At 32.7% G+C, this 26,255-nt stretch overlaps 2 protein-coding genes across 8 annotated transcripts in view; both read right to left on the reverse strand.

The window, feature by feature from the left end:
- Window positions 1–4,180, reverse strand: part of LOC104239900 (MADS-box protein AGL42-like) — a 55,497-nt gene extending 51,317 nt beyond the window's left edge. For 2 of the 6 annotated variants that reach the window (XM_070174536.1, XM_070174537.1), the window contains exons 1-2: window positions 3,825–4,143; window positions 3,324–3,509 (exon numbers count right to left, since the gene is read on the reverse strand). In XM_070174536.1, the coding sequence (XP_070030637.1) occupies window positions 3,324–3,505 (182 nt within the window). In that variant the 5' untranslated portion in view covers window positions 3,506–3,509; window positions 3,825–4,143. Of the gene's footprint in view, window positions 1–3,323; window positions 3,510–3,598; window positions 3,688–3,824; window positions 4,144–4,164 lie in introns of those variants that run through there. The other 4 variants (XM_070174535.1, XM_070174539.1, XM_070174534.1 and 1 more) reach the window with 4 other exon arrangements.
- A 5,404-nt stretch (window positions 4,181–9,584) lies between these two features.
- LOC104228853 (protein HOTHEAD-like) lies at window positions 9,585–13,251 on the reverse strand. Of its 2 annotated transcripts, none has more exons than XM_009781399.2 (5): window positions 12,939–13,251; window positions 11,929–12,570; window positions 10,838–11,232; window positions 9,849–10,405; window positions 9,585–9,766 (listed from the first exon to the last, which is right to left on the reverse strand). In XM_009781399.2, the coding sequence occupies exons 1-5, from the start codon at window positions 13,024–13,026 to the stop codon at window positions 9,715–9,717; spliced, it is 1,734 nt and encodes a 577-aa protein (XP_009779701.1). In that variant the 5' UTR covers window positions 13,027–13,251; the 3' UTR covers window positions 9,585–9,714. The 2 variants fall into 2 exon arrangements, with proteins under 2 accessions (XP_009779701.1, XP_009779700.1); XM_009781398.2 differs by having other exon boundaries at window positions 10,838–11,235.
- Window positions 13,252–26,255: the final 13,004 nt, after the last annotated feature.

The following is a 26,255-nucleotide window of genomic DNA, read 5'->3' on the forward strand; positions in this document are numbered from 1 at the left end:
CCAGTTTGGGTCGTGACATTTTTCGGTGTACTTTCATCTCATAACTTGTGTGGTTACGTTAGGTTACATGAGTTTTTGTAGTGAATTATGCTCATTACGTGCATTCTTATGTGTAGGAGCAAGTTGACAAAATGTGAGCAAAAGAAGTTGATTCGGGATCAAAAGACAAAAAAAGGTTTTTGCTCGTTTATTCTCACGTGCACACAAGAGAGTGAACGAGCAATTGAGGAAAAGCTTGGAAAAAAATAGCGAAGTATAGCAAAAAGACATAGAAGTGCACGAGAGACCTAGGAGAGAAAGAAAAAGAGAAGAACTTTGCTCGTTCACTCTCTTGTGCTCACGAGAGAGTGAACGAGCTAATCTAAAAAGGCTATTTCGAAGTGGGCTTGTTTTATTTCATCCCATGCTAACCCTATCACATATAAATTATCTTTAAACTCACTTTTGTGAGGGAGGACGTGACTTGTGAAGGAAAAACGTGACTTTTGAAGGGGATAAGACGTTGGTAACATTCTTGGAGAAGAAAATGATTCATTCCTTCATCTTTTTTTTGTAATTTGTTTATACAAAATACTTAAAAAATTACTGCTATGAACATGAGTGGCTAAGCATTCTAGTTTCTAGGGTTGTGGTTGATATGATTATTAACATTTATTAATTACATCTTTGTTAATTCAGATTATCATCTTGTGGTTGTTTCTTTAATTCTAGTTTTAACTTGTGAATTGTTGTAACTACCAATTCACCCTACTATCTATGCTATGCTTGAAAAAGCTATATTTAGATTAGAGTAGAATTAAAGAGAGCTTGTTTCTAAACCCTTGGCTTGGAGAAAGATTTCGTGGTTAGGATAGAAATATACCTAACAGTCTTTCTCAATTGAATACCATATTATATTTGTTCATGATAGACCCAATATCATAGGAATACCTGATTGATATATTGTGGACAGACGAGTAGTATTGTGGGAACATGTTATTCATATAAACGTTCCGATTAATTAACAACCATAGATAATCTAGATTAACAAGTGTGATTATTGAATTTAATAGGATTGATAAACCAACCACTACCCCAGAATCTTCACCTTCTCTGAATTAAAACCTCAGCTTACACATTTGCATTCTTGTTAAATTAGTTGTTACTTGGTTAATTTCTTCAATAGTAGATTAATAGAAAAATATCACTCCTGATTACCTTGGACAATTAATTGATTTTAGTTTACTTAATAGCAATTGATCTACATTTCTGTGGGTTAGACATCCGACTTTCGAGTTACTTTATTATTTGACGGCCACGTATACTTAAGCGTGTGTTTGGTTGCAACAAAGTTTCCTTCGATTTTATTATTGTTGTTACTGCCATCATTATTTTAATACCGTTGTCAAAGGCATTTTTTACAAACATTATTAGTGCTCTTGTTATCGTTGTTGTTACTCATGTATCTTAATATTATTGAAGCCATAACTAATTTGCGGCTGATCCTATGGCAACTTCGCTTATTTAAACCTCAACTCACACTAATACAAAAAGTAACTCCTATACAAGTAATTAGCTTATGTAATCAATTTTGGCTTGGTTAAAACCTGAACTAAGATATTTTATATACATAGCGTGGTTCGCTGTACATTATTAACCTATATATATACACACACTTTAGTCCAAGAATTATTGTGGAATATATTCTGTCCCAAAGTACAAACAACCTCAGCATTCAGTTGAAAATAAGCATCCGTTTGAGCATAGATTTTGGGTATATTTTTTCAAAAAGGAAAAATTTAAAACATTGTTTATTTATGGAGCATGATTAGTTTTTGAAAAAAAAAATTAATTTTTTTAAGTTCCCAAAAACCGATTTAGGATAGGTTTTGGATGAATTTTTCTCTTCTACTTAATTAATTTTTTCAAAGTTGAAGTGTTTAGCCAAGCTTTTGGAAGAACAAAAAGTACTTTTGAAGAGAAGCAGAAACAGTTTTGGAAAAGCAGAAAAAAAATATTTTTTTCAAAAACACAAAAAAACACTTTTGAGAAAAATATATTTAGAAGCACTTTTTAAAAGCTTGACAAAACACTAATTGCTGATCAAAAGTATTTTTTAAATTAATTAGTCAAACACTGCTTTTCACCAAAAAAACTTTTGAAAAAAGCGTTTTTGAGAATAAACACTTTTAAGAAATAAGCCGATCATTTTAGAAATTTGACCAATCAGACTATAAGAAATGATACCTAGGACGACCCTCCCCCGCTCCACTTTCCTCAACAAAGGAACTTTTGGAAAAAAAATGTATTCCATGTCATTATAAGACTTTACTTTAGATGGAAAACAAATGTGTTCCATGTGTTATAAGACTTCAACAATAGATTGAAAATAAATGTGTTCCATGTGGTACAAGAAAAAGATCACGGATAACCCAAATACGTATAAAAGTTAGCTCACAAGGTAAGCACTACCTCAAAGACTATAAGGAGAAAATAATTCATTCCCTCCACTAATTTTGGACACTCTAACACTCTGCCACTCCGAGCTGGATATTTGAGCATGAACGTCATATATAAAATGAGGATATATTCAACATTGAGTAAACCGAGAATAACTCTAGCTCATATGTCATGTAGTTAAAGAAGAAGGACTTTGGACCTAATTCATTGACGTGAAGATTTCTCAAAGCACGAGAAAACAGCCCATTGGCTCCACCAACGTGGGAAACTCAGGCAAACAGAAACTACATAAAATGGTACAAAGCGCTAGCCCATGTGACATTGCTGCAGCCTAAAATTTCTCATAGGTCTGCTCATGTCCTTATCTAAATCCTATATCACTCGGATAAAATCTCCTTAATTCACATCATATAAGCAAAGATTATAAAGACTGCCACTACATGGCTGTAACTCTCTTTAGTTCCGCGAAATAAGGTGTACCAGAAAACAGAAAGACTAACACAACTCAACAGCGTTATTCATGAGTGCGTGGAAGATAAGAAATGACTGGACGAGAAAATGTACAGCACACTGACGAAGAAAACAAGTTACACTAATAGAATAGTACTGGTATCAATATGGGTCTTTTATAGGGATGCAGTTTTTGAGAAAGTGAGTTTTCTTGCTATAGCAATAAGTTTTCTGGAAAAATCCCAAGTACACGAACCCCATGCTTCCTTACTTCATCAAACTGCAGCGGAATTACTAACCAAGTACTAGAGGTTCTTTCTAAAAATGATTATTAATTTCTTGATAACGAGATCCTAGATATATAAAAGTTTTAAAAAATTATACAATCAGATCTCGGATGAGGAAATCTATTAAGAAAGTAGAAACATGCATACCTGGAGCTTGAGAATTCGTAGAGTCTTCCTTTTTGTGAGAAAATGATGACAGCAACTTCAGCATCACAAAGAACTGAGAGCTCATAAGCTTTCTTCATAATTCCATTTCTACGTTTCGAAAAAGTCACTTGCCGGCTCGTCGCATTCTCAATTCTCTTCATTTGTACCTTCCCTCTCACCATTTTCCTGCACATTAATATTTTCGTTACAACTACTGTAATAAATAAATTCTAGAAACAAATATCATGACTATCAGTATAATATAATTATCCTACCAAAGATTAGCAAGAAACTGAGATAGCTTGTTAGTATTAAGCTTGGGGATTGAACAAGATCTTGAACAAGCTGACAGTTGAATATCGAACTAAAGAAGAAATAGTAAGAGCCCAAAACCCTAAAAATATCTAAATCAAAAACTGAAGCTTTTAGCTGACCTTACAGAAGAAGAATAAAGCCAGAAAAATTGAAAAACCCTAGCTTTGAGAGTAGAATAACATTTACCTTGAAAAGATTGAAGCATAAGAAATTTAACCCAAAAGCAAAATAAGCCCAAGAAAGGGATTTTGCTGGAAAATGGGAATAGGATGAAAAAGAATATATAAGCAACTGGATTCGAAGAAGAAAAAGCACTAATAGACAGACAATGACATGAAATTTGGGTTATTCGTCGTTGATGCATCAATCTCTTTATTTTGAGACCAGAGAGAGTCCATTATTTCCTAATTCATCGTATTTCTCTTATTCCCTTCGTCCTTCACTATCTGTCTTAGCCACAGAAAAGGAAAAGCACAAAAAAGTAAACATAAGAAAGTCCCATCCGAGCAAAAGCACTCATTGTTACCTTGTTTTGGAAAATATAAAAAATAGACATTAATCATACAGAAACGGTAATCTTTGAAGTCATAAATGGGAGTACCAATTATTTAATACTGCAAAAAAAAAAGGTTCTAACTTCTAGACGGAACGAAAAAGAAGAAGTCCGGGTTGGGGAAAGGGTCGGACTATAAAGGTCTATCGTACCCAACCTTATCCTGTATTTCTGCAACATGTTGTTTCCACGAAATCAAAATGAAAGTTTTTTGTTCATTTAAGTTATACTTCTGTAAACGAATTTATACTATCAATGTAATTTAATCAAATATAAATGGTTTATTTATTTATTTTTTTGGTTAATATACCACATTTGACATGAAAATTACCCGTCGTGATTGATCAATTTAATCTTATATACTAATACTTATTACTACGTCTTTATTCCAAACAAGCTAGAGGTCGCTATATTAATTACGTTACTCCATTTATACTAGTCTTATGCCAATTCAATTTAACCGGGTAATACAAGAAAAATTACAATATCACCATAAATATTATTGGGGTGTTAAATTAAAAAAAAGGGTTTATGTATAATTAGTGTAACATCTAAACCAAATAGGAGTATGAATAGGGTGGGTTTTAGAAGTGATTAATTTTTAGGGTGGGAATGGCTTATTGATGTGAACGCGTCAACATCATCGTACCACGATCTGATGTATCAACAAATAATGGATTGACACGCATAATATCTATTTATGTTTGGCACTTAGGGCCAATGAGAGCAAAGTCTGTCACGTTGCTGCCTTTAACTTCGTTTGGTGCGTCCATTCACTTTTGTGCTAAAACTATCCTTTAGTAAACTATACTATGTTGTGCAGTTGTGCTTTATATCCTACAACGCAATATTCCAACCTTGTTCCATAGTGTAATCGATAATGGTGGATTGTTGGTGGGCGATACGGTATTTTTCTTTTACTAGTATGATTTTTCTCTGTTTGGTTTAGAGATCTCCATATCTTGTCTGATTACATGTATCATAATGGGTGAAAAATGCATATTTTGAGTATATTTGCATATTATTTCTTACGTGACTTGTAAGATAACATATGGTTTTTAAAGTGAAAATCTACTCATTACGTGTTTTTTATGTGTGGAAATGAACTTGTGTGGAAAAGAATCAAATTGGAGAAAAAATGGCTATAAAAGAGTTGGAGAGAAAAGTCTTGGACAACGAAGCGGGGTTCTCTTTGCCAGACCAAGACCAGAGCAGAAAAAAACAGCAATTGGGAGTGGTCTGGGGTGCGCGCCTAGACGCGCCTCCAGTTTCTCCAATCCGAAATAGGAGAAGTCAAATCCACCCCAATTCAACCGTACTTCATATAAATATGATAGCTAGCCACTTTTTGAAGGAGAAAAGACTTTGGGGGTCAGGAAAGAATACGCTTGGAGTTGTTAGTATTAAGCTAAATTGTTACCAAATTTAGAAAGGGTTCATTCTTTTTGGAACGGACCAAAAAGGAAATAGGTTCACATAAACTGGAACAGAGGGAGTAGTATTGTATTTTTACATACTAACATGAGTAGCTAATTTCTTATCTAGGGTTTCGATGGAACCTTTTGGAGGATGAGTTTTTGTAACGTTTTTAAGTAATTGAGTCTTTGAATTTCTCGACTTGTTTAACTACATGCTTATTCAGTTGATAGAATGGTCATCAATTGACTTTGCCTATTTATTAAGATTGCTTGGAAAATATAACGATCTGGCCGGTCTTTTTGAGTATTTTAGCCCCGGTCCCCTAATTTACGCTTCCTCTATATTATATTATGGTTACGTGACTTGTCAGGTTGTTTGATTTTGGCTTCGGGTGAGTTCTGGAGTGAAATGGGACACATAGTCCCTAAGTTTGAAGTTTAAGTTGTAGGAGTTGACCATAGTTTGACTTGCATAAAAATGACTCTGGAATGGAGTTTGATAGTTCCAATAGCTCCATATGGTGATTTTGATCTTAGGAGTGTGTCCGGATGTTGATTTGGAGGTCTGTAGTTCATTTCAGCATGAATTGGTAAAAGTTGAAAAATGAAAGATTTTTAAAAGTTTGATTGGGAGTTGACTTTATTAATATCGGGGTTGGAATTTGATTTTAGAAGTTTGAATAGGCCTGTAATGTCATTTATGACTTCTGTGCAAAATTTGAAGTCAATCGGAGTTGTTTTAGTATGAATCCGCATATACACTCGTCACCTTGCATCTACGTGGCTCCTATCATAAATCAAGTAGCAATCATGATACATATGGGAAAAATTTCCTCTTAAAAGGATAGACAAGATATTTATCTCCACCCGGCAACCTCAAATCAAGCAAAAATTACCTAACCATCGAAATTCAACTCCAAATGACCCAAATCTAGTAAAAAATATCTCAATAATATCAAATAAATCCATAGAAAATAATCTCAAACAATAAGGATTCGATCTTTACACGAATTCCCAAAAATCAATAAAATCAACCCCGGCTCAAACAGTTAAAACCCGAGTCAAGGGGTAGATACCAACTACTCATAATTCCACAAGTCCAAATACGTAATTAGATTTCAAAACCAAGTCCAAATTGACTTTCAAATCCCAAATTTATACTATCTTAAGTTATAGACAAAACCTCCAAATTTTTCTTTAGAAATTTATATTTTAGGTGTAAAAATTCATGGGTAATTAAGATATAAAGTCAAATCTAAGTAGAAAATAATTACCCTCAAAGTAGTGATGAAAATCTCCTAAAACATCGACTCTTAACGAGCTCCAAAACTCAAAATAATAAAAAATAAACTAACCCTTCGAAATATATGAAACTGCCATTCCTCTTCTGTGGACAAAATGCCGCTTCTGCAAAGTCGCTTTTGTGACCCAGCTCTTGCATCTTCGAGCTTCACTTATAGATCCACCCATTGCATTTGCGGAGAAAATGCCGCTTCTGTGGTTCCACATGCGCGAAAACAAAATATGCTTTCGTGCTCTCTCGTGAGCCAGCCAAATCTCGCGTATGCACAACAAAAACCGCTTATGCAAAATCACAGGATGCAACCTAAACCTTGCTTTTGCAGCCTTGCACCTGTGCAAAAGTACCGGAGGTACGATACACCGACACCAGAACTGGCAACCTTCACCAAAATGATTCAAAACTCATCCAAAATATACCGGAGCCCCCTGGGCTCCATCAAACCACACAAACAAGTTCCAATACCTTATCTGAGCATGTCTGAATGCTCAAACTACCACGACTAACATAAATCATGAATCGACGATCAAAACATATGTTAAGCTTTTCTTAAGTTCATTAACTTCCAAACATCAAACCAAGCGTCTGATTCAAGCCTAGTTAATCCAAATTATATCTAAATTTTATATACAAGTCCCAAATGATAAGCGAAACCTATTACAACTTTTGAAATCAAAATTTGAATCTGATATCATCAAAGTCAACCCCCGATCAAACTTAAGAACTCTCTAAACCTCCAGATTGTCAACTTTCGACAAATAGTGCCAAAACATCCTATGAACCTCCAAATTTAAATTCGGACATACACAGGGGTCCAAAACCAACACACAAACCTATTGGAACCCTCAAATTACCAATCCGAGGCCGTTTACACAAAAGTCAAATCTTGGTCAACTCTTACAACTTAAGCCTCCAAAATAAGACTAAGTTTCTCGAATCCCTCTCAATCCTTTCCGTAACTAAGCCAACCACCCCCACGAGTCACAAAATAACAAGCACATATACTAGAAGCATCAAATATGAAAATAGGGCTCAAATACGCAAATCGACCGACCAGTCATTACAAATATGATATATAAGTATACCAACATGATATATAGTCACCACAACATTTTAGGCCTTTAACCACACCTGAAAACTGTGGCTTAAACTATCAGAAAGTATGGCCTTTGACCAAAGGCAACACTTTCGGATCTAAGGTAACGTTTTTTGAGGAGTGGCCTAAATGAGCGTAACCTTTGCCCTAAGAGCACTCTTTATAAGTGTTGCTTTAGAAGCCACACTTGAAAAACGTGGCCTAACAATTAATAAGGCCACGCTTGTAGTACCCTCTATGGTAACACTTTTCGATACTATAGCAACACATGAAAAACGTGGCATTTGTAATTACTCTTTAAGTCACGCTTGAAAGTGTTGCTTTTGCTATATTTCAACAACAAATTTTCCAATTCCTATTGCCACACATTTGAGGTGTGGCAATTGTGTCTAAGTTATGAAGTAATTTGTTTTATATATATTTATATAAGCCATATGTTTGCGTTCAATAAAATACATTTTTATATATATCTCATAATCACGTCCGAAGATCACAAGCATTCAGTTATGTAAAAAATAACAAAAGAATAATTCCAATTCATATACTTGCAATGAACTTCAAAAAAAGATTAAATCTTGCATAAACAACGAAGCAAATTATTTCAAGGTTCATTCTTGTAACTTTACAAAATCAAATGTATTAATGTATCAAGAATTACAAAAATCGTAATTGTCCAATGTCTTCATCGTTAAATTCCAATAGATCAAAGAGTTTTCTGGCACCATTTTTAATTGTCTACCAGAATATTCCTACAAAATAAAATTAGTAATTAGATAGAAATACATAGTATGCAAGTACAAACTCAGAGCAATGTGGTAGAGTTTGCCCCTTGGGGACTCGGAACAATTTTTCAACCTATTTATTAAATTAATACTGATCTATTTTCATATAGTTGCACCAATATTTATTAGTTAACGAGTCTATATAATAATGTTATCTACTATTTCATGAAAAAGTAAAATAATAATAATTATTTTAAATACAAATTTTATCCAGAATTTTCTCAATTTCTTCGAGTACTTAAATAATAAAATTGTAATTTAAAAAAACATTGTAGAATTTGAATAGACTTGAATGTATGAATATGCTGTGTATTACATGTTCATAAAATGATATCATTAACATGCTTTTTTGTGTATGTCATATTTTCCAAGTAATATTTTCTAATGAAAAATTATATTTATTAATATTCTCCACGCGATCCACGAGTACAAATACTAATAAGTAAGAAAACAGCTCGACAAAAATTGATAGACCAACTATTATAGATATGTGTTAGCTTTCATAAAAGAATATTTGGAGGTCATTACTCATTAGCACTTAACAGTTAAACAAAATCTCATCACACATGAAAGAAAGCAATTTAAATAGGAAAACATTGTCGTCAAGCGGAAAAAGAAAAAAAAAAAGAAAAAAGAACAAGAACAAAGCTTTGGTAGAAAAATATAGAGAAAGGAAGATGTGACTCAATTGACCCCAAGTGAAGACATGAAACCAACTACTCCTATTTGTTTTGAGATGAATGTTTCCATATCGTATTGCATTATTTGCATACGGCCAGAAAGCATTGACATTCAAGTTTAACAAAACTAATGAGTTACAACTACCCTTTTATTAAATTTGTCCAAGTCCTCATAAATCAAGAAAACATACACAAAATCGATAATCCAACATTTTCTTCCCCAATACAAATTAACTATAAACATCTTTTATTTCCTTCCACCAGCAAGTCTCTCTTTCAAAATCTTCTGCCCCATGTACCTGCATCACATTAATACAAATCATCATCACCTATGAGTAGACTATACAGAAACATGATCAAGATTTGTTAAACTTAACTTACCTTCCAAGCATCATGACAGTGGCTTGAGGATTAGTGCCAGGGGAGTATATAAAAGTGGATCCATCAATAACTCTCAATCCATCAACCCCAAAAACTCTATAATTTCTATCAACCACTTTTCCAACTTGACAACCTCCATGATAATGCCATATGGTCATTACTGTGTCTATACAAAATTGTTCTAAAGAAACAGAGGCACTCAAATGTCTTGGCCTCAAGTTAAGTGGAAAAGTCAACATTGTATCCATTAAAGATTGTGCTGAAGTAAAAGGGTATCTGAATTTGGAGAAAAATGTTGATTCTATGACTTCTGCTATTGCTTTCATGCCTTGTACACATCTTTGTAAGTCTCTTGGATCTTTGAAATAGTTGAAAGTTACTTTTGGATTTTCATTTGGGTCTTTGCTTTTAAGTTCAAGAAAACCTGTTGAATATGGTCCTGCTACTTTTTCTAGGATGAGACCAGCTTGCATTGGGGTGTGTAGAAGGTGTGGGTTGATACCAGGTATGCCTTTGGGGAAGTGCAATTCTGAAGGTATTTTCAATGGGTCCATGGTCTGCACCAAATGAAAAAAAAAAAAAAATTACAATATTTCACCGATGACCATTATAAATTACACTATCAAAGATTGTATAGCTTAAATCCCTCTAGTTACTGCAATACAAGTACAGTCAACCTCTCTATAACAGTATCTCTATATAACAATACTTCACTATAAAAGTCAAGTTTTTCCGGAATCAATTTTTATGTTATGTTATGATATATGTTCTCTATAACAACACTTCACTATAATATCCAAAAATATTCGGAACAAACGAGGCTGATATAGAGAGGTTCGAATATCTCCTATTCTCTTTTTTCTAGTCAATCCCTTAAAATGTTAGCTAGTCAGAATTTACTAGTGGAACTGCTTGCATAGTTATTTTGAAAGAATTGTCTTGCTTCTCAAATTCTTCTTTATTATGAAAATGAGCTATTTTGATCTCACCTGATTAGCTATATTTTTAAAATCATGGGCGATCCTTCGCATCCAATCCAATTCCAAAGGCCCACTGGCAGCTTCAATGTAACTTTTGAAGCCAGTAATACCAACCACTTGAATAAGAGAAACTTCAACAGGGTGAGGAGACGGAACAAAGACAGCATTCATTGGGTTATCTGACATACCCATACCAACCATGGGCTGATCCACCAAAATATAAATCCCATGGGCCTTCAATTGCTTTGCCGGCCCAATACCACTCAACATTAACATTTGTGGGCTTCCCAATGCTCCAGCGCTCAAAATGACCTCGTTTTTGGATCCCTCCTTCAGGTACGCCATGTGGCTATTACCTTTTGAATCTTGAAACCGAACTCCATAAGCTCTTGGCTTCCTTCCTCCTGCTTCATTTCATTTTCAGTAAAATAAATGACAGTGTTAGTATTAGGAAAATGTATATATTTTTCTATATATTAACGCATAATATATAGAAAACATACTTAGTACATATTTTTTGTATATGGATATAATTATTTTTGGTCGCTCGACCAAGTAATTTGCCCGTTAGTATTCCGTCTGTTTTAAAAAAAAATGTCATACTTCTCTTTTTTAGTTTGCCCCCAAAAAATATTATATATTTCTTATTTAGAAAAAAAATTAACTTAATATTTTTAGTGAGATGATTCATAGTTATAGATATATTTATGACTTGTTTTAAACCATAAGTTTTAAATACTTTCTTTTCTTTTTTAAACTCGTCAGTCAAAAACTACAAAAAAGAACAGATAGTGGACAATGTGAATGATTACTAGATTTTTGTCGGTACCATTTGACTTTAAGACTTGATAGTATGACTTATGGTACTTTTTATTTGATTTCAAAATATACAAATCTCATTTTTAGAAATTAAGAAATCGATGTATGAATAAACGAGACAATCATGAAAACAAAATAATCCCATCCTCGTACTCTAAATCTTGTAATTTTATTTGTATATACTCATTTTGTAAAAATTAGGAGTTGTGAATCTTGAGAGAGAAAAAATAAAAAAAGAAAAAGGAAACGAAAAAGAGAAATGAAAAAATTTAAGCAGTTACCTTCTTTTTTGAACAAGATCTGTTGCACGGTTGCATACAAATAAACAGTAATTTTGGTAGGATCAGCATACTCTAATAAATCAGCAGCGGTATGTCTATGACCTTGTGGATCAAAAATGGTACCACCAACTTTAGTTCCAAACAAATGTTCATACGTAAAACCATTATATGGTTTCACCCCTACTTCCACAAGACCATTTCTCACTGCCGATTGCCACTGCTTTATCTGAGGTTGAAACGCCACTTTCTTTTCAACCCATTCATACGCTTCATTCACTAACTTTTGATCCCATCCCATTTTCTTAACGTAGCCTTTGCTTGCCCGTGAAAAGAACCCGGCATTAACGGCCGAGCCGCCGCCTAAGACACGGCCACGGTGGTTGAATACACCGTCCGTAGATATGAAGAGTTGTGCGGGCGATGAAGGAGAAGTGTCTGCTAAATTGTTGGCAAAACCAGTAATGTTTGTGATGTTTGGGTTACCATAAGGCAAGCCACCTCTTTCCAATAACAAAACATTGGAACGTTGTGAGAGAGTTGCTGCTAATGCACAGCCAGAAGTTCCTCCTCCTATAACGATATAATCGAAGAATACCACCTCTGGTGCTGATGTAGCGTCCTTTGCGAATGTGGAATATGGGGCTGCATGCATAGAAACCAAACTACTTTTACCACCTTCATTTTTATCAAATATGTTTACAAAGAGCTTAATTTCTATACAGTTTACTAACGTGTCACCTAAAAAGAGAACTAAATGCAGTTTCTCACAAAAAGTGGAATTAGTAACCTAAAAAAATAAGATAAAACATGCTAAAGCATGTTAGAATTAATGCACTAATACACCAATAATGTAAAAAATTCTCTTTACGCGAAAATCAAAACATGCTTTTTCATTACTCATCATTAATTCGATCTTTTCAATAGATCTTGCAAGACAGGAGAAAATGGAAGAAAAAAGAAGAATTAATCACGGCAACTTTAATTTAGAGCATGAATAGATACATATATACCTTTCTCAGAAAAACAAGGAACGGTGAGAATGAGAATTGCAAGAAGAGAAGAAAAAATGGAGAGGCTCCAATTACTTGAGCTATCCATCTTCTGTTTCAAAATTTATTTGGTTGTGAGAATTAACAAATGTCACAGAACAATACACTGAAACAAATGTTCTTTTTATAGAGAGATCATTGAAAGGAACGATTATAGAGGCAAAACATTCTGAGAGGTGCAAAGAATTCTGGGCCAGGCTAACAGAGAATTATAGTTCAACAAGTCAGATGGTGCACTAATCCATGTAAAAGATAAGCAAGTCGGTGGTTGAAGACCGATGAAAACTCAAAGCTTCATCATTTACTTTAAAAGAGCCTGTTTCTCTAACTCTCACCTGCCCAAAAGAAGCATCATTAAATACTTCTTACCTCTAATTGACGGCAAGTTAATGTAAAGGAAATTAAACTATCACAACATTTAAAAAAGATAAAATACTGTTTACAAGTACCATTAACTAGTTGGTTCAGAATTTCCAGAAATTCACGACACTACAAGAAAATCAAGAATTTTCACCTGAAATTTTTTGTCGGAAATTTCCGACGGAATCCGTTGGAATTGTAAAAAAAATATCACCTACATATTTTCACTACTAGAACTCCGGAAAAAAGCGACCAAACTTTAGCGACCAAAGTTGATCGCTAAATTGGCGAAAATAATAAAATAATTATTTGATATAGATTAGCGACAAGGTTGGTCGCTAATTTCGTCAAAAATATTGACCGGACTGGTCAGACTTGCTTGGTCAAAGGTATACTCAGATTAGCGACCAACGTTGGTCGTAACAGGGGGACCCACTTATAAAATTATAATAATTATAATATTATTTAAAAAATATTATAATATAAATAAATATAATTTAAAATTAGCGACCAAAGTTGGTCGCCAATTAAGGGGTAAGCAGATAGCGACCAACTTTGGTCGCCAAAAATGGGACCCAGTTATAAAATTTTAATAATTATATTTTTATTTAAAAAATTATAAAATATAAAAAAATATAATTCAAATTTAGCGACCAAAGTTGGTCGCTTAAAAAAATAGAGACCAACTTTGATCGCTAATCTAGGACCCAGTTCTAATGTTTAACAATTATATTATTATTTTAAATATTATATAAAATATAAATAAATCTGATTTAAATTTAGCGACCAACTTTGGTCGCTAATTTAAATTTATGTATATTTAGCGACCAAAGTTGGTCTCTTTTCAGGTCAACAATGGTCAAAATTAAAAATCACTTTTGTATATATATATATATATATATATATATATATATATATATATATTCGATATAATGTTAGCTAATGCACTAATACTTAGTGCATGGTATAGTATAGTATATATATACTAAGTGTATTATATATACTAAGTGAATTATATAATACACTATACTATATATATAGTATAGTTTATTATACATCAAGGTATATTCGATATATATAGTATAATATAGTATATAAGCTCTCTCTCTCTCTCTCTCTATATATATATATATATATATATATATGAAGTGCTCGGAACACAGGGACGGGTTCTTTTAGGTATTGATACACTTGTAAATTGATTTATCGACTTATAACCCACTCATATGCATATATATATATATATATATATATATAAAAGCTATATTCGATATAATATTAGCTAATGCACTAATACTTAGTGCATAGTATAGTATAGTATATTGTAACGACCCGACCGGTCGTTTTGAGCTCTAGCGCGTCGTTCAGCAGTTGGAAGTTATGAACAGTTTCATTTCAGGTATATTGACTTGTACGTATGGTCAGAGTTGAATTTCGGGAAATTCGGAGTCAAATTGGAAAGAAACTTTTCATTGCGGCAACCTTAAGTTGAAGAAAAAGGCTAAGATTGGAATTTTGAGTAAACGACCTCGGAATTGGGATCTGAAAGTTTCAGCATGTTCGTATGATGATTTCGGACTTGAGCGTATGTCCGAATTTGGTTTTGGATAACCCGTGAGCATTCGGCGTATATTGTGGAAGTTAGTATTTTAGAAGAATTGCATAAATTTGGGTTGAAAGGCATTTCAGTGTTATAGATATCCGTTTGGGATTCCGAGTCTGGGAATAGCTCCGTATGGTGATTCTGTATTTGGGAGCGCGATCGGAAGTGAATTCGGATGTCCGGAGGTCATTTTGAAGTCATTTGGCTAAATATAGAAATTTGAAGGTTTTTGAGAAAATACGACCGGAAGTGAAAATTTTGATATCGGGGTCGGAATGCGGTTCCGAAAGATGGGGCAAGTCCGTAATGTCGAATGTGACTTGTGTGCAAAATTTGAAGTCATTCCGGAATGATTTTGGTAAGGTTTGAGACACTTAGTCTCTTTTAAGGAAGCTTAAGTTGGAAAAGTCAACCGAATATTGACTTATGTGTTAGAAATGCGAATGGTTCGGATAGTTTTGTTAGGTGATTTGGGACTTAGGAGTGTGTCCGGAATATTTTTGTGATGACCGGTGTAGAATTAAGCTTGAATTGGCAAAGTTAGTATTTTGGCGAATTCCGGTTGATAGGTGAGATTTTGATCCGAGGGTCGAAATGGAATTCCGAGAGTTGTTGTAGCTTCGTTATGTCATTTTGGACTTGTCTGCAAAATTTGAGGTCATTCGGACTAGTTTTGACGTGTTTCAGCATCAGATGTAAAAGTTAGAAGTTTCAAAGTTCATAGGCTTGAATCTGAGGTGAATTTAGTATTTTTGCGTTGTTTTTGGTGATTCGAAGGAACAACTAAGTTTGTGTCATATTATGGGACTTGTTAGTATACTTTGTTGGGATCCCATGAGGCTCGGATAAGTTTTGGAAGAGTTTTTGGAAGATTTTTGCCGTTTTGAGCATAAATGTAATGATCTAAAGGTTCATTTTTAGTTCTAGAGATCCAAATTTGATTTCGAGACTTCCAGAATTTAAATCATGAATTATAGGACTGATCTGGAAATTTTGGTTTAATTTCATCAAGTCGCGATTGGGTTTTTGACGTGAAATGTGAGTTAATTATTTAACGAGCGAAATGGGTATTGAACTGGGCAAACGAGTTCCGAATTGAGTTTCGATTGAAGGGTTCTGTTCGTATTATTATTTGTAACTCATAGGAACATGAATCGTCTAATTCCGAGTTCGTATGATGGAGTTAGAGCCATTTTAGTAAAAAATGGCTATGCTGCAAATTTCTTAAAAGCTGCTGTATTTTCTGCAGCAGTGAACAGTACCCGCGCGGGTGAACAGTGAATAGTGCACTCACGCGCATGAACAGTGCCCCCGCGTGAACAGTACCGAAATTTCTGGATAGATTTAATGTCCAGCAGTCCGAGTTTGGTCATTTTTTTTTTTGACTTCCAAGCTCGAATTTTGGGCGATTTTTAGCAAGAAATCTTGGGAAATCTTAAGGTAAGTCACTTGTAATTATTTCTACTCCATAATATTGAATTATCATCGAATAATCCGACTAGATTACATGTTTTTGATGAGTAAATTGAAGATTTAGGCCTAGGGATTTGAAAATAAGATTTGAAGATTTGAGGGGTCATTTGAACTTCGATTTTGGTAAATTTTATATGTACGGACTCGTGGCGAGACGAGGAATCCGATGATGTGACTTTTGTAATTTTTCGAGAAGTGGGACCGGGGCTCGGGTTTTGCGAATTTCGTGAATTTCGATATTTTTCGAGTCTTTTCGATTGGGTTATATTCCCTTAGCCTATTGTAATATATTTGTTATGGTTTTGACCAGATTCGACGCGCGAAGAGGTAAATTCGAGAGGCAAGGGCATAGCAGAGTAGACGTTGGACCGTCTTGAGGTGAGTAATGATTTTAAATGATGCACTGAGGGTTTGAAACCCCGGATTGCACAACATACTGCTATGTTGAGATGAGACACGCGTTGTATGACGAGCGCGGGGTCATTTACTATTGGGGATTGTGACTTGGTCCATCCCAGTTGATATTTTTACCGCGTAATTGATAAAGATTTATTGTTTTTCACTATGATTGGGCTTATTGCCATATTTGGGCTTCGTGCCAATTATCTGAAATCTTTTGTGAATTTACATCACTATTTTCCTCACGAATTGAAATATTATTTGAACTCAGTCCAATTGAATTATATTATTTTGTGAACTCAGCTACATTTATACTCAACTCGAGATTTAATGATATTTATAATGTTGTTGAGCTGAGCACTATTGTTTTACTGATGCCCAAGAGGCTTATGATTATTTTCTGGACTGATTGAGGCCGAGGGCCATACGTGAGGATATGTTGAGTGATGTGAGGAGGCTTTCAGGCCTCGAGTGTTATATGAGGAGGCTTTCAGGCCTCGTGTGTGATGTGTGAAGGCTTTCAGGCCTATTGATATTGCGCTTGGGCTGTAGGAGCCCCTCCGGAGTCTGTACACACCCCCAGTGAGCGCAGGGTACCCAGGTGAGTTGGGAGTGGGCCCGAGAGGCCGTTGCTTGTGTGTGGTGAGTTGGGAGTGAGCCCGGGGGGCTGATGTTGTGTGCTGGTGAGTTGGGAGAGAGCCCGAGGGGCTGATACTATACCGAGATTTACATATTGAGCCCTAGGGGCAAGCTTTTGATTTATCCTTATTGTGAAAATTATTTGTCTTTACTGTTTTAAAAGAAGAATTATTTGATACTCACTATTTTTACTGTATAACTGATTTTACTGCTTGGGATAGCGCTATATTGTGCCGTTATGAGATTTCATATTTTCAGTCGTTATTTATTTTTATTACTCACTGGGTCGGAGTACTCACATTACTCCCTTCACCATGTGTGCAGATACAGGCAGAGCTGAGTTCGTTCCTGAGCGCTGATTCTTTCCAGACCAGACGGTGACTAAGAGTAACGAGGTAGCTGTTGACGTCCGCAACCCCGTTTTCTCCCTTATCTTTGTTATTTATGATAATTCCAGACTTTGTAAAATATTAGTAAACTCTGTAGTAGCTCATGACTTGTGACACCCCGATTTCGGGCTGAGTTGGGAGGGTTTTCCTTGTTCTATCACGTTTATTTCGCATTTAAGATTATATTGCCCATGATTTAGACTTATTCCTGCTAAGTAATTATAAAGAGATGTATTGTTTTGTTGATTGGCTGGCCTTGTCCTCTCGAGAGGCGCCATCACGACCGGGTTGGGATTTTGGGTCGTAACATATATATATACTAAGTGTATTATATATACTAAGTGTATTATATAATACACTATACTATATATATATAGTATAGTTTATTATACATCAAGGTATATTCGATATATATAGTATAATATAGTATATAGTATATAAGCTCTCTCTCTCTCTCTCTCTCTCTCTCTCTCTATCTATGTGTGTGTGTATATATATATATATATATATAAGAACATGAAGCGCTCGGAACACAGGGACAAGTTCTTTTAGGTATTGATACACTTGTAAATTGATTTATCGACTTATAACCCACTCATATGCATATATATATATAAGCTATATTCGATATAATATTAGCTAATGCACTAATACCTAGTGCATAGTATAGTATAGTATATATATACTAAGTGTATTATATATACTAAGTGTATTATATAATACACTATACTATATATATAGTATAGTGTATTATACATCAAGGTATATTCGATATATATAGTATAATATATATAAGCTCTCTCTCTCTCTCTCTCTCTCTATATATATATATATATATATATATATATATATATATATATATATATATATAAGCTATATTCGATATAATATTAGCTAATGCACTAATACTTAGTGCATAGTATATATATACTAAGTGTATTATATAATACACTATACTATATATATAGTATAGTTTATTATACATCAAGGTATATTCGATATATATATTATAATATAGTATATAGTATATAAGCTCTCTCTCTCTCTCTCTCTCTATATATATATATATATATATATATAGAACATGAAGCGCTCGGAACACAGGGACGAGTTCTTTTAGGTATTGATACACTTGTAAATTGATTTATCGACTTATAACCCACTCATATGCATATATATATATATATATATATATATATATATATATATATATATATATATTAACAATGAATTAAAATGTCTCAACTTATATCAATTAATTTTATTAGTTTATTATTTACTCTTTTCAACTTTGTGAATCAAATTCCTTATTTTCTGTTTTTTTTTTTAAATATATATGCTATATTCGATATAATATTAGCTAATGCACTAATACTTAGTGCATAGTACAATATAGTATATATATACTAAGTGTATTATATATATTAAGTGTATAGTATAGTGTATTATATAATACACTATACTATATATATAGTATAGTGTATTATATATCAAGGTATATTCGATATATATAGTATAATATAGTATATAGTATATAAGATTATATATATATAAGAACATATATATATATAAGAACATGAAGCGCTCGGAACACAGGGACAGTTTCTTTTAGGTATTGATATACTTGTAAATTGATTCATCGACTTATAACCTACTCATATATATATATACATAATTTTAAATTGAATTAAAAGTAATTTAATTTTTTTTAGAAACAGCGACCAACTTTGGTCGCTGTTTTGGTCAAACGCTCAAAAAATAGCGACCAACTTTGTTCGTTATTTTGGTCAAAAAGTCAAAACTTATTTAGCTACCAAATTAGCGACCAAAGTTGGTTGCTATTTTTAATTCCAGTGTCAAAACCGGGTTTCCCCTCCCATTCTTTCAAAAAAATTCCCCAAAATCTCTCTTTTCTATCTCACACTCAAGCCCCCCCCCCTCCGACTCCCAGCAGCAGTGACGCCACCCATGCCACCGACGACCACCGACGGCAGCAGCTCCACCGCCGGCGACCTCCATTCCCAAGGTAGGTTTCTCTCTCCTTTCTTTGTTTTTTTCGAAATACACTGATTTTGTTTAATTTCTCCATGTTAGGGTTCAAAGTTATATATTATTTGTTCAACCATGTTAGGGTTCAAAGTTAATTTCTCCATGTTAGGATTCAAAGTTAGCTCAACCATGTTAGTGTTCAAAGTTATAAATTATTTGCAATTTTTAGGGTTCTTATTAATACATTTAGTCCAAAATATTTTGTTGTACCTACTAATTTGGGGAAGAAATTGTTTGAAGAGAAGAAACCCTAAGAGTTGCACCTTTAGGATTATGTATTGGAGTTTTAGTTTATAAATTGAAATTTTAGGATATGACTTGAACTTTTGTGGATATGAGTTGAACCTTTATGATATGAATTGAAATTTTGGTTTATGTATTGGAATTTTAGATTATAAATTGAAATTTTAGGATATGACTTGAACTTTTGTGGATATGAGTTGAACCTTTAGGATATGAATTGAAATTTTGGTTTATGTATTGGAATTTTAGTAATTTTAGGATATGACTTGAACTTTTGTGGATATGAGTTAAACCTTTAGGATATGAATTGAAATTTTGGTTTATGTATTGGAATTTTAGTTTATAAATTGAAATTTTAGGATTTGACTTGAACTTTTGTGGATATGAGTTGAACCATTAGGATATGAATTGAAATTTTGGTTTATGTATTGGAATTTTAGTTTATAAATTGGAATTTTAGGATTTGACTTGAACTTTTGTGGATATGAGTTGAACCTTTAGGATATGAATTGAGATTTTGGTTTATGTATTTGAATTTTAGTTTATAAATTGAAATTTTAGGATTTGACTGGAACTTTTGTGGATATGAGTTGAATCTTTAGAATATGATTTAAAATTTTGGTTTATGTATTGGGATTTTAGTTTATAAATTGAAATTTTAGGATTTGACTTGAACTTTTGTGAATATGAGTTGAACCTTTAGAATATGATTTAAAATTTTGATTTATGTATTGGAATTTTAGTTTATAAATTGAAATTTTAGGATATGACTTGAAATTTTGTGGATATGAGTTGAACCTTTAGGATATGAATTGAAATTTAGTTTATAAATTGAAATTTTAGGATATGACTTGAACTTTTGTGGATATGAGTTGAACCTTTAGGATATGAATTGAAATTTTGGTTTATGTATTGGAATTTTAGTTTATAAATTGAAATTTTAGGATATGACTTGAACTTTTGTGGATATGAGTTGAACCTTTAGGATATGAATTGAAATTTTGGTTTATGTATTGGAATTTTAGTTTATAAATTGAAATTTTAGGATTTGACTTGAACTTTTGTGGATATGAGTTGAACCTTTAGGATATGAATTGAAATTTTGGTTTATGTATTGGAATTTTAGTTTATAAATTAAAATTTTAGGATATGACTTGAACTTTTGTGGATATGAGTTGAACCTTTAGGATATGAATTGAAATTTTGGTTTATGTATTGGAATTTTAGTTTATAAATTAAAATTTTAGGATATGACTTGAACTTTTGTGGATATGAGTTGAACCTTTAGGATATGAATTGAAATTTTGGTTTATGTATTGGAATTTTAGTTTATAAATTAAAATTTTAGGATTTGACTTGAACTTTTGTGGATATGAATTTAAATTTTAGTTTATGTATTTGAATTTAGTTTATAAATTGAAATTTTAGGATATGACTTGAACTTTTGTGGATATGAGTTAAACCTTTAGGATATGAATTGAAATTTTGGTTTATGTATTGGAATTTTAATTTATAAATTAAAATTTTAGGATATGACTTGAACTTTCGTGGATATGAGTTGAGCCTTTAGGATATGAATTGAAATTTTGGTTATGTATTGGAATTTTAGTTTATAAATTGAAATTTTAGGATTTGACTTGAACTTTTGTGGATATGAGTTGAACCTTTAGGATATGAATTGAAATTTTGGTTTATGTATTGGAATTTTAGTTTATAAATTGAAATTTTAGGATATGACTTGAACTTTTGTGGATATGAGTTGAACCTTTAGGATATGAATTGAAATTTTGGTTTATGTATTGGAATTTTAGTTTATAAATTGAAATTTTAGGATTTGACTTGAACTTTTGTGGATATGAGTTGAACCTTTAGGATATGAATTGAAATTTTGGTTTATGTATTGGAATTTTAGTTTATAAATTGAAATTTTAGGATTTGACTTGAACTTTTGTGGATATGAGTTGAACCTTTAGGATATGAATTGAAATTTTGGTTTATGTATTGGAATTTTAGTTTATAAATTGAAATTTTAGGATTTGACTTGAACTTTTGTGGATATGAGTTGAACCTTTAGGATATGAATTGAAATTTTGGTTTATGTATTGGAATTTTAGTTTATAAATTGAAATTTTAGGATATGACTTGAACTTTTGTGGATATGAGTTGAACCTTTAGGATATGAATTGAAATTTTGGTTTATGTATTGGAATTTTAGTTTATAAATTGAAATTTTAGGATTTGACTTGAACTTTTGTGGATATGAGTTGAACCTTTAGGTTATGAATTGAAATTTTGGTTTATGTATTTGAATTTTAGTTTATAAATTGAAATTTTAGGATTTGACTTGAACTTTTGTGGATATGAGTTGAATCTTTAGAATATGATTTAAAATTTTGGTTTATGTATTGGGATTTTAGTTTATAAATTGAAATTTTAGGATTTGACTTGAACTTTTGTGAATATGAGTTGAACCTTTAGAATATGATTTAAAATTTTGATTTATGTATTGGAATTTTAGTTTATAAATTGAAATTTTAGGATATGACTTGAACTTTTGTGGATATGAGTTGAACCTTTAGGATATGAATTGAAATTTTGGTTTATGTATTGGAATTTTAGTTTATAAATTGAAATTTTAGGATTTGACTTGAACTTTTGTGGATATGAGTTGAACCTTTAGGATATGAATTGAAATTTTGGTTTATGTATTGGAATTTTAGTTTATAAATTGAAATTTTAGGATTTGACTTGAACTTTTGTGGATATGAGTTGAACCTTTAGGATATGAATTGAAATTTTGGTTTATGTATTGAAATTTTAGTTTATAAATTGAAATTTTAGGATTTGACTTGAACTTTTGTGGATATGAGTTGAACCTTTAGGATATGAATTGAAATTTTGGTGTATGTATTGGAATTTTAGTTTATAAATTGAAATTTTAGGATTTTACTTGAACTTTTGTGGATATGAGTTGAACTTTTAGGATATGAATTGAAATTTGGTTTGTGTATTGGAATTTTAGTATATAAATTTAAATTTTAGGATTTGACTTGAAACTTTTTGGATATGAGTTGAACCTTTAGGATATGAATTGAAATTTTGGTTTGTGTATTGGAATTTTTGTTTATAAATTAAAATTTTTGGATATGACTTGAACTTTTGTGGATATGAATTGAAATTTGGTTTATGTATTGGAATTTTAGTTTATAAATTAAAATTTTAGGATTTAACTTGAACTTTTGCGGATATGAGTTGAACCTTTAGGATATGAATTAAAATTTTGGTTTATGTATTGGAATTTTAGTTTATAAATTCAAATTTTAGGATTTGACTTGAACTTTTGTGGATATGAGTTGAACCTTTAGGATATGAATTGAAATTTTGGTTTATGTATAGGAATTTTAGTTTATAAATTGAAATTTTAGGATTTGGCTTGAACTTTTGTGGATATGAGTTGAACCTTTAGGATATGAATTGAAATTTTGGTTTATGTTTTGGAATTTTAGTTTATAAATTGAAATTTTAGGATTTGACTTGAACTTTTGTGGATATGAGTTGAATCTTTAGGATATGAATTGAAATTTTGGTTTATGTATTGGAATTTTAGTTTATAAATTGAAATTTTAGGATATGACTTGAACTTTTGTGGATATGAATTGAACCTTTAGGATATGAATTGAAATTTTGGTTTATGTATTGGAATTGTAGTTTATAAATTAAAATTTTAGGAAATGACTTGAACTTTTGTGGATATGAGTTGAACCTTTAGGATATGAATTGAAATTTTAGTTTATGTATTGGAATTTTAGTTTATAAATTGAAATTTTAGGATATGACTTGAACTTTTGTGGATATGAGTTGAACCTTTAGGATATGAATTGAAATTTTGGTTTGTGTATTGGAATTTTAGTTTATAAATTGAAATTTTAGGATATGACTTGAACTTTTGTGAATATGAGTTGATCCTTTGGGATATGACTTGAAATTTCTGTTTATGTATTGGGATTTTAGTTTATAAATTTAAATTTTAGGATATGACTTGAACTTTTGTGGATATGAGTTGAACCGTTAGGATATGAATTGAACCTTTAGGATATGAATTGAAATTTTGGTTTATGTATTGGAATTTTAGATTGTGGGAGGATTTTGTAGAAGGGGTTGATGACTTTATTAGACATGTAATGGAACTTCCACCAAGAATAACTAAGACACGGTAACCGGTAGAGTGTGCCTTTAATTGTTCTTCTCATTAGCGACAATGATAATGAGAAGGCAATGGCATGTGTATCAAATAGTGATGTTGTAGGTAGGAATTTAACATTTCCTAAGTAGATAAAAGAGGTTATAGAGGAATTCTCTACTTCATTTTCCAAGAGGAAAAGAAGTTTAATTGAGAGTGACAAGGTTGTTGGTGATGGAATGTTTTACCGTTGGTCGTGGAAGTTCCCATAAAATGGGGATCATAAGACTCTATGATGACAAAGACGAAAGGAAGTTTTATTCTCAACTTTCTTCCAAGTCTGATACGTAAAAGCTTAATGAAATAGGTGATATTTATTCGGATTCAGACAATGATTTGAGTGACAAAAGTATGGAAATGCTAATAAAAAGAATTAAAGGTAAAATATTTTTCTTGGAAGAGTAGGATGCTTCACGTTCATGCAGAGTTAAGCATCCTTCTCTACCAAGAAAAACGTTTTACCTTTAATTCTTTTTATTAGCATTTCCATACTTTTGTCAGTCAAATCATTGTCTGAATCCGAAGAAATATCATCAATCCCATTAAGCTTGTACGGATCAGTCTTGGAAGAAAGTTGAGAATAAAATTTCCTTTCGTCTTTGTCATCATAGAGTCTTATGATCCCTGTTTTATGGGAACTACCACGACCAACGGAAAACATTCCATCACCATGTCACGACCCCAACCCCGGTCATGATGGCGCCCAACACTCTGCTAGGCAAGCCCGACCATTCAACAACATTATCCCAAATTCTTATTCAGATTATAGATAAATATCACAGAGAATTTACTAAGTCATTTCATTCAAGTGTATAATTAATAATAAAATCTGCGGAAGTTCAATTAAAATACCACACCATAGCCCAACAGAATCCGGTGTCACGAATATGAGCCTCTAATACAGAATATCCACCTATTACAAGTCTGTCTAGGAAAAATATGGAATAAAAGATAGAGATAGAGGGGAGAGATCAAAGCTGCGAACGCCATGCAACTACCTCAATACTCCCGGATACTGCCTGCTCAGCTAAACAATTCCTCACTTAGCCTGTGGTGTACCTGGATCTGTACGCAAGGTGCAGGACCCAGTGAGTAATAAACATAAATAAAGGCTGAGAATAAGAAATCATGGAAAAATACAAAGTAAACTATAACTGGCAGTTTAGAACAACAAATAGTGAAGCAACAAGTCAATTAAGTCAGAGTACCAAATACTGAGACAAGTATAACAAATAAAAATAAATGCATGAGTGCAATTCAATGCATATGATGGTACACTCTAGTACCCACTACGGCGTGCAGCCCGAGCCATCCATTTATTTATCGTTGACGGCGCTCACTGGGGGTGTGTGCAGACTCTGGAGGGGCTCCTATAGCCCAAGCGCAATATCAAGCCATCTCGTGGCATCAAATCTAGGCCCTAGGCCTCATATCAATCTCAGTATAATCAACCAGGCTCTCGGCCTCAATATCAATGTACTCTACCAGGCTCTCGGCCTCAATATCAATTTAATACTGCTGCGGTGCGCAGCCTGATCCATGCTCAGTCCAGAAACCATCATAAGCCCCTTGGGCATTTGTACAACAGTAGTTCTCAGCCTGAAATATCATTTAGAAATATCATTTAAGTTTTTAAATCTTAGAAAGATGGCTGAGTTTGCAAAACAGTATTTAAAACCTTGGACTGAGGTCAAATGATATGCAAAATATGCGAAAGCAGTGATATCAACCCTTGAAGGATTCAAATAATTGGCAAGAAGCCCAAATGTAACAATTAAATTTAAGTAAGAATGATTCTCAATTTAGTTCAAGTAGAAAACACGGTACAAACATCTCTCGGGACGGACCAAGTCACAATCCCCAATGGTGGTCTACCCCATGCC

Source organism: Nicotiana sylvestris, chromosome 5 (genome assembly GCF_000393655.2).
Source record: "Nicotiana sylvestris chromosome 5, ASM39365v2, whole genome shotgun sequence".
Classification (NCBI taxonomy): domain Eukaryota; kingdom Viridiplantae; phylum Streptophyta; class Magnoliopsida; order Solanales; family Solanaceae; genus Nicotiana; species Nicotiana sylvestris.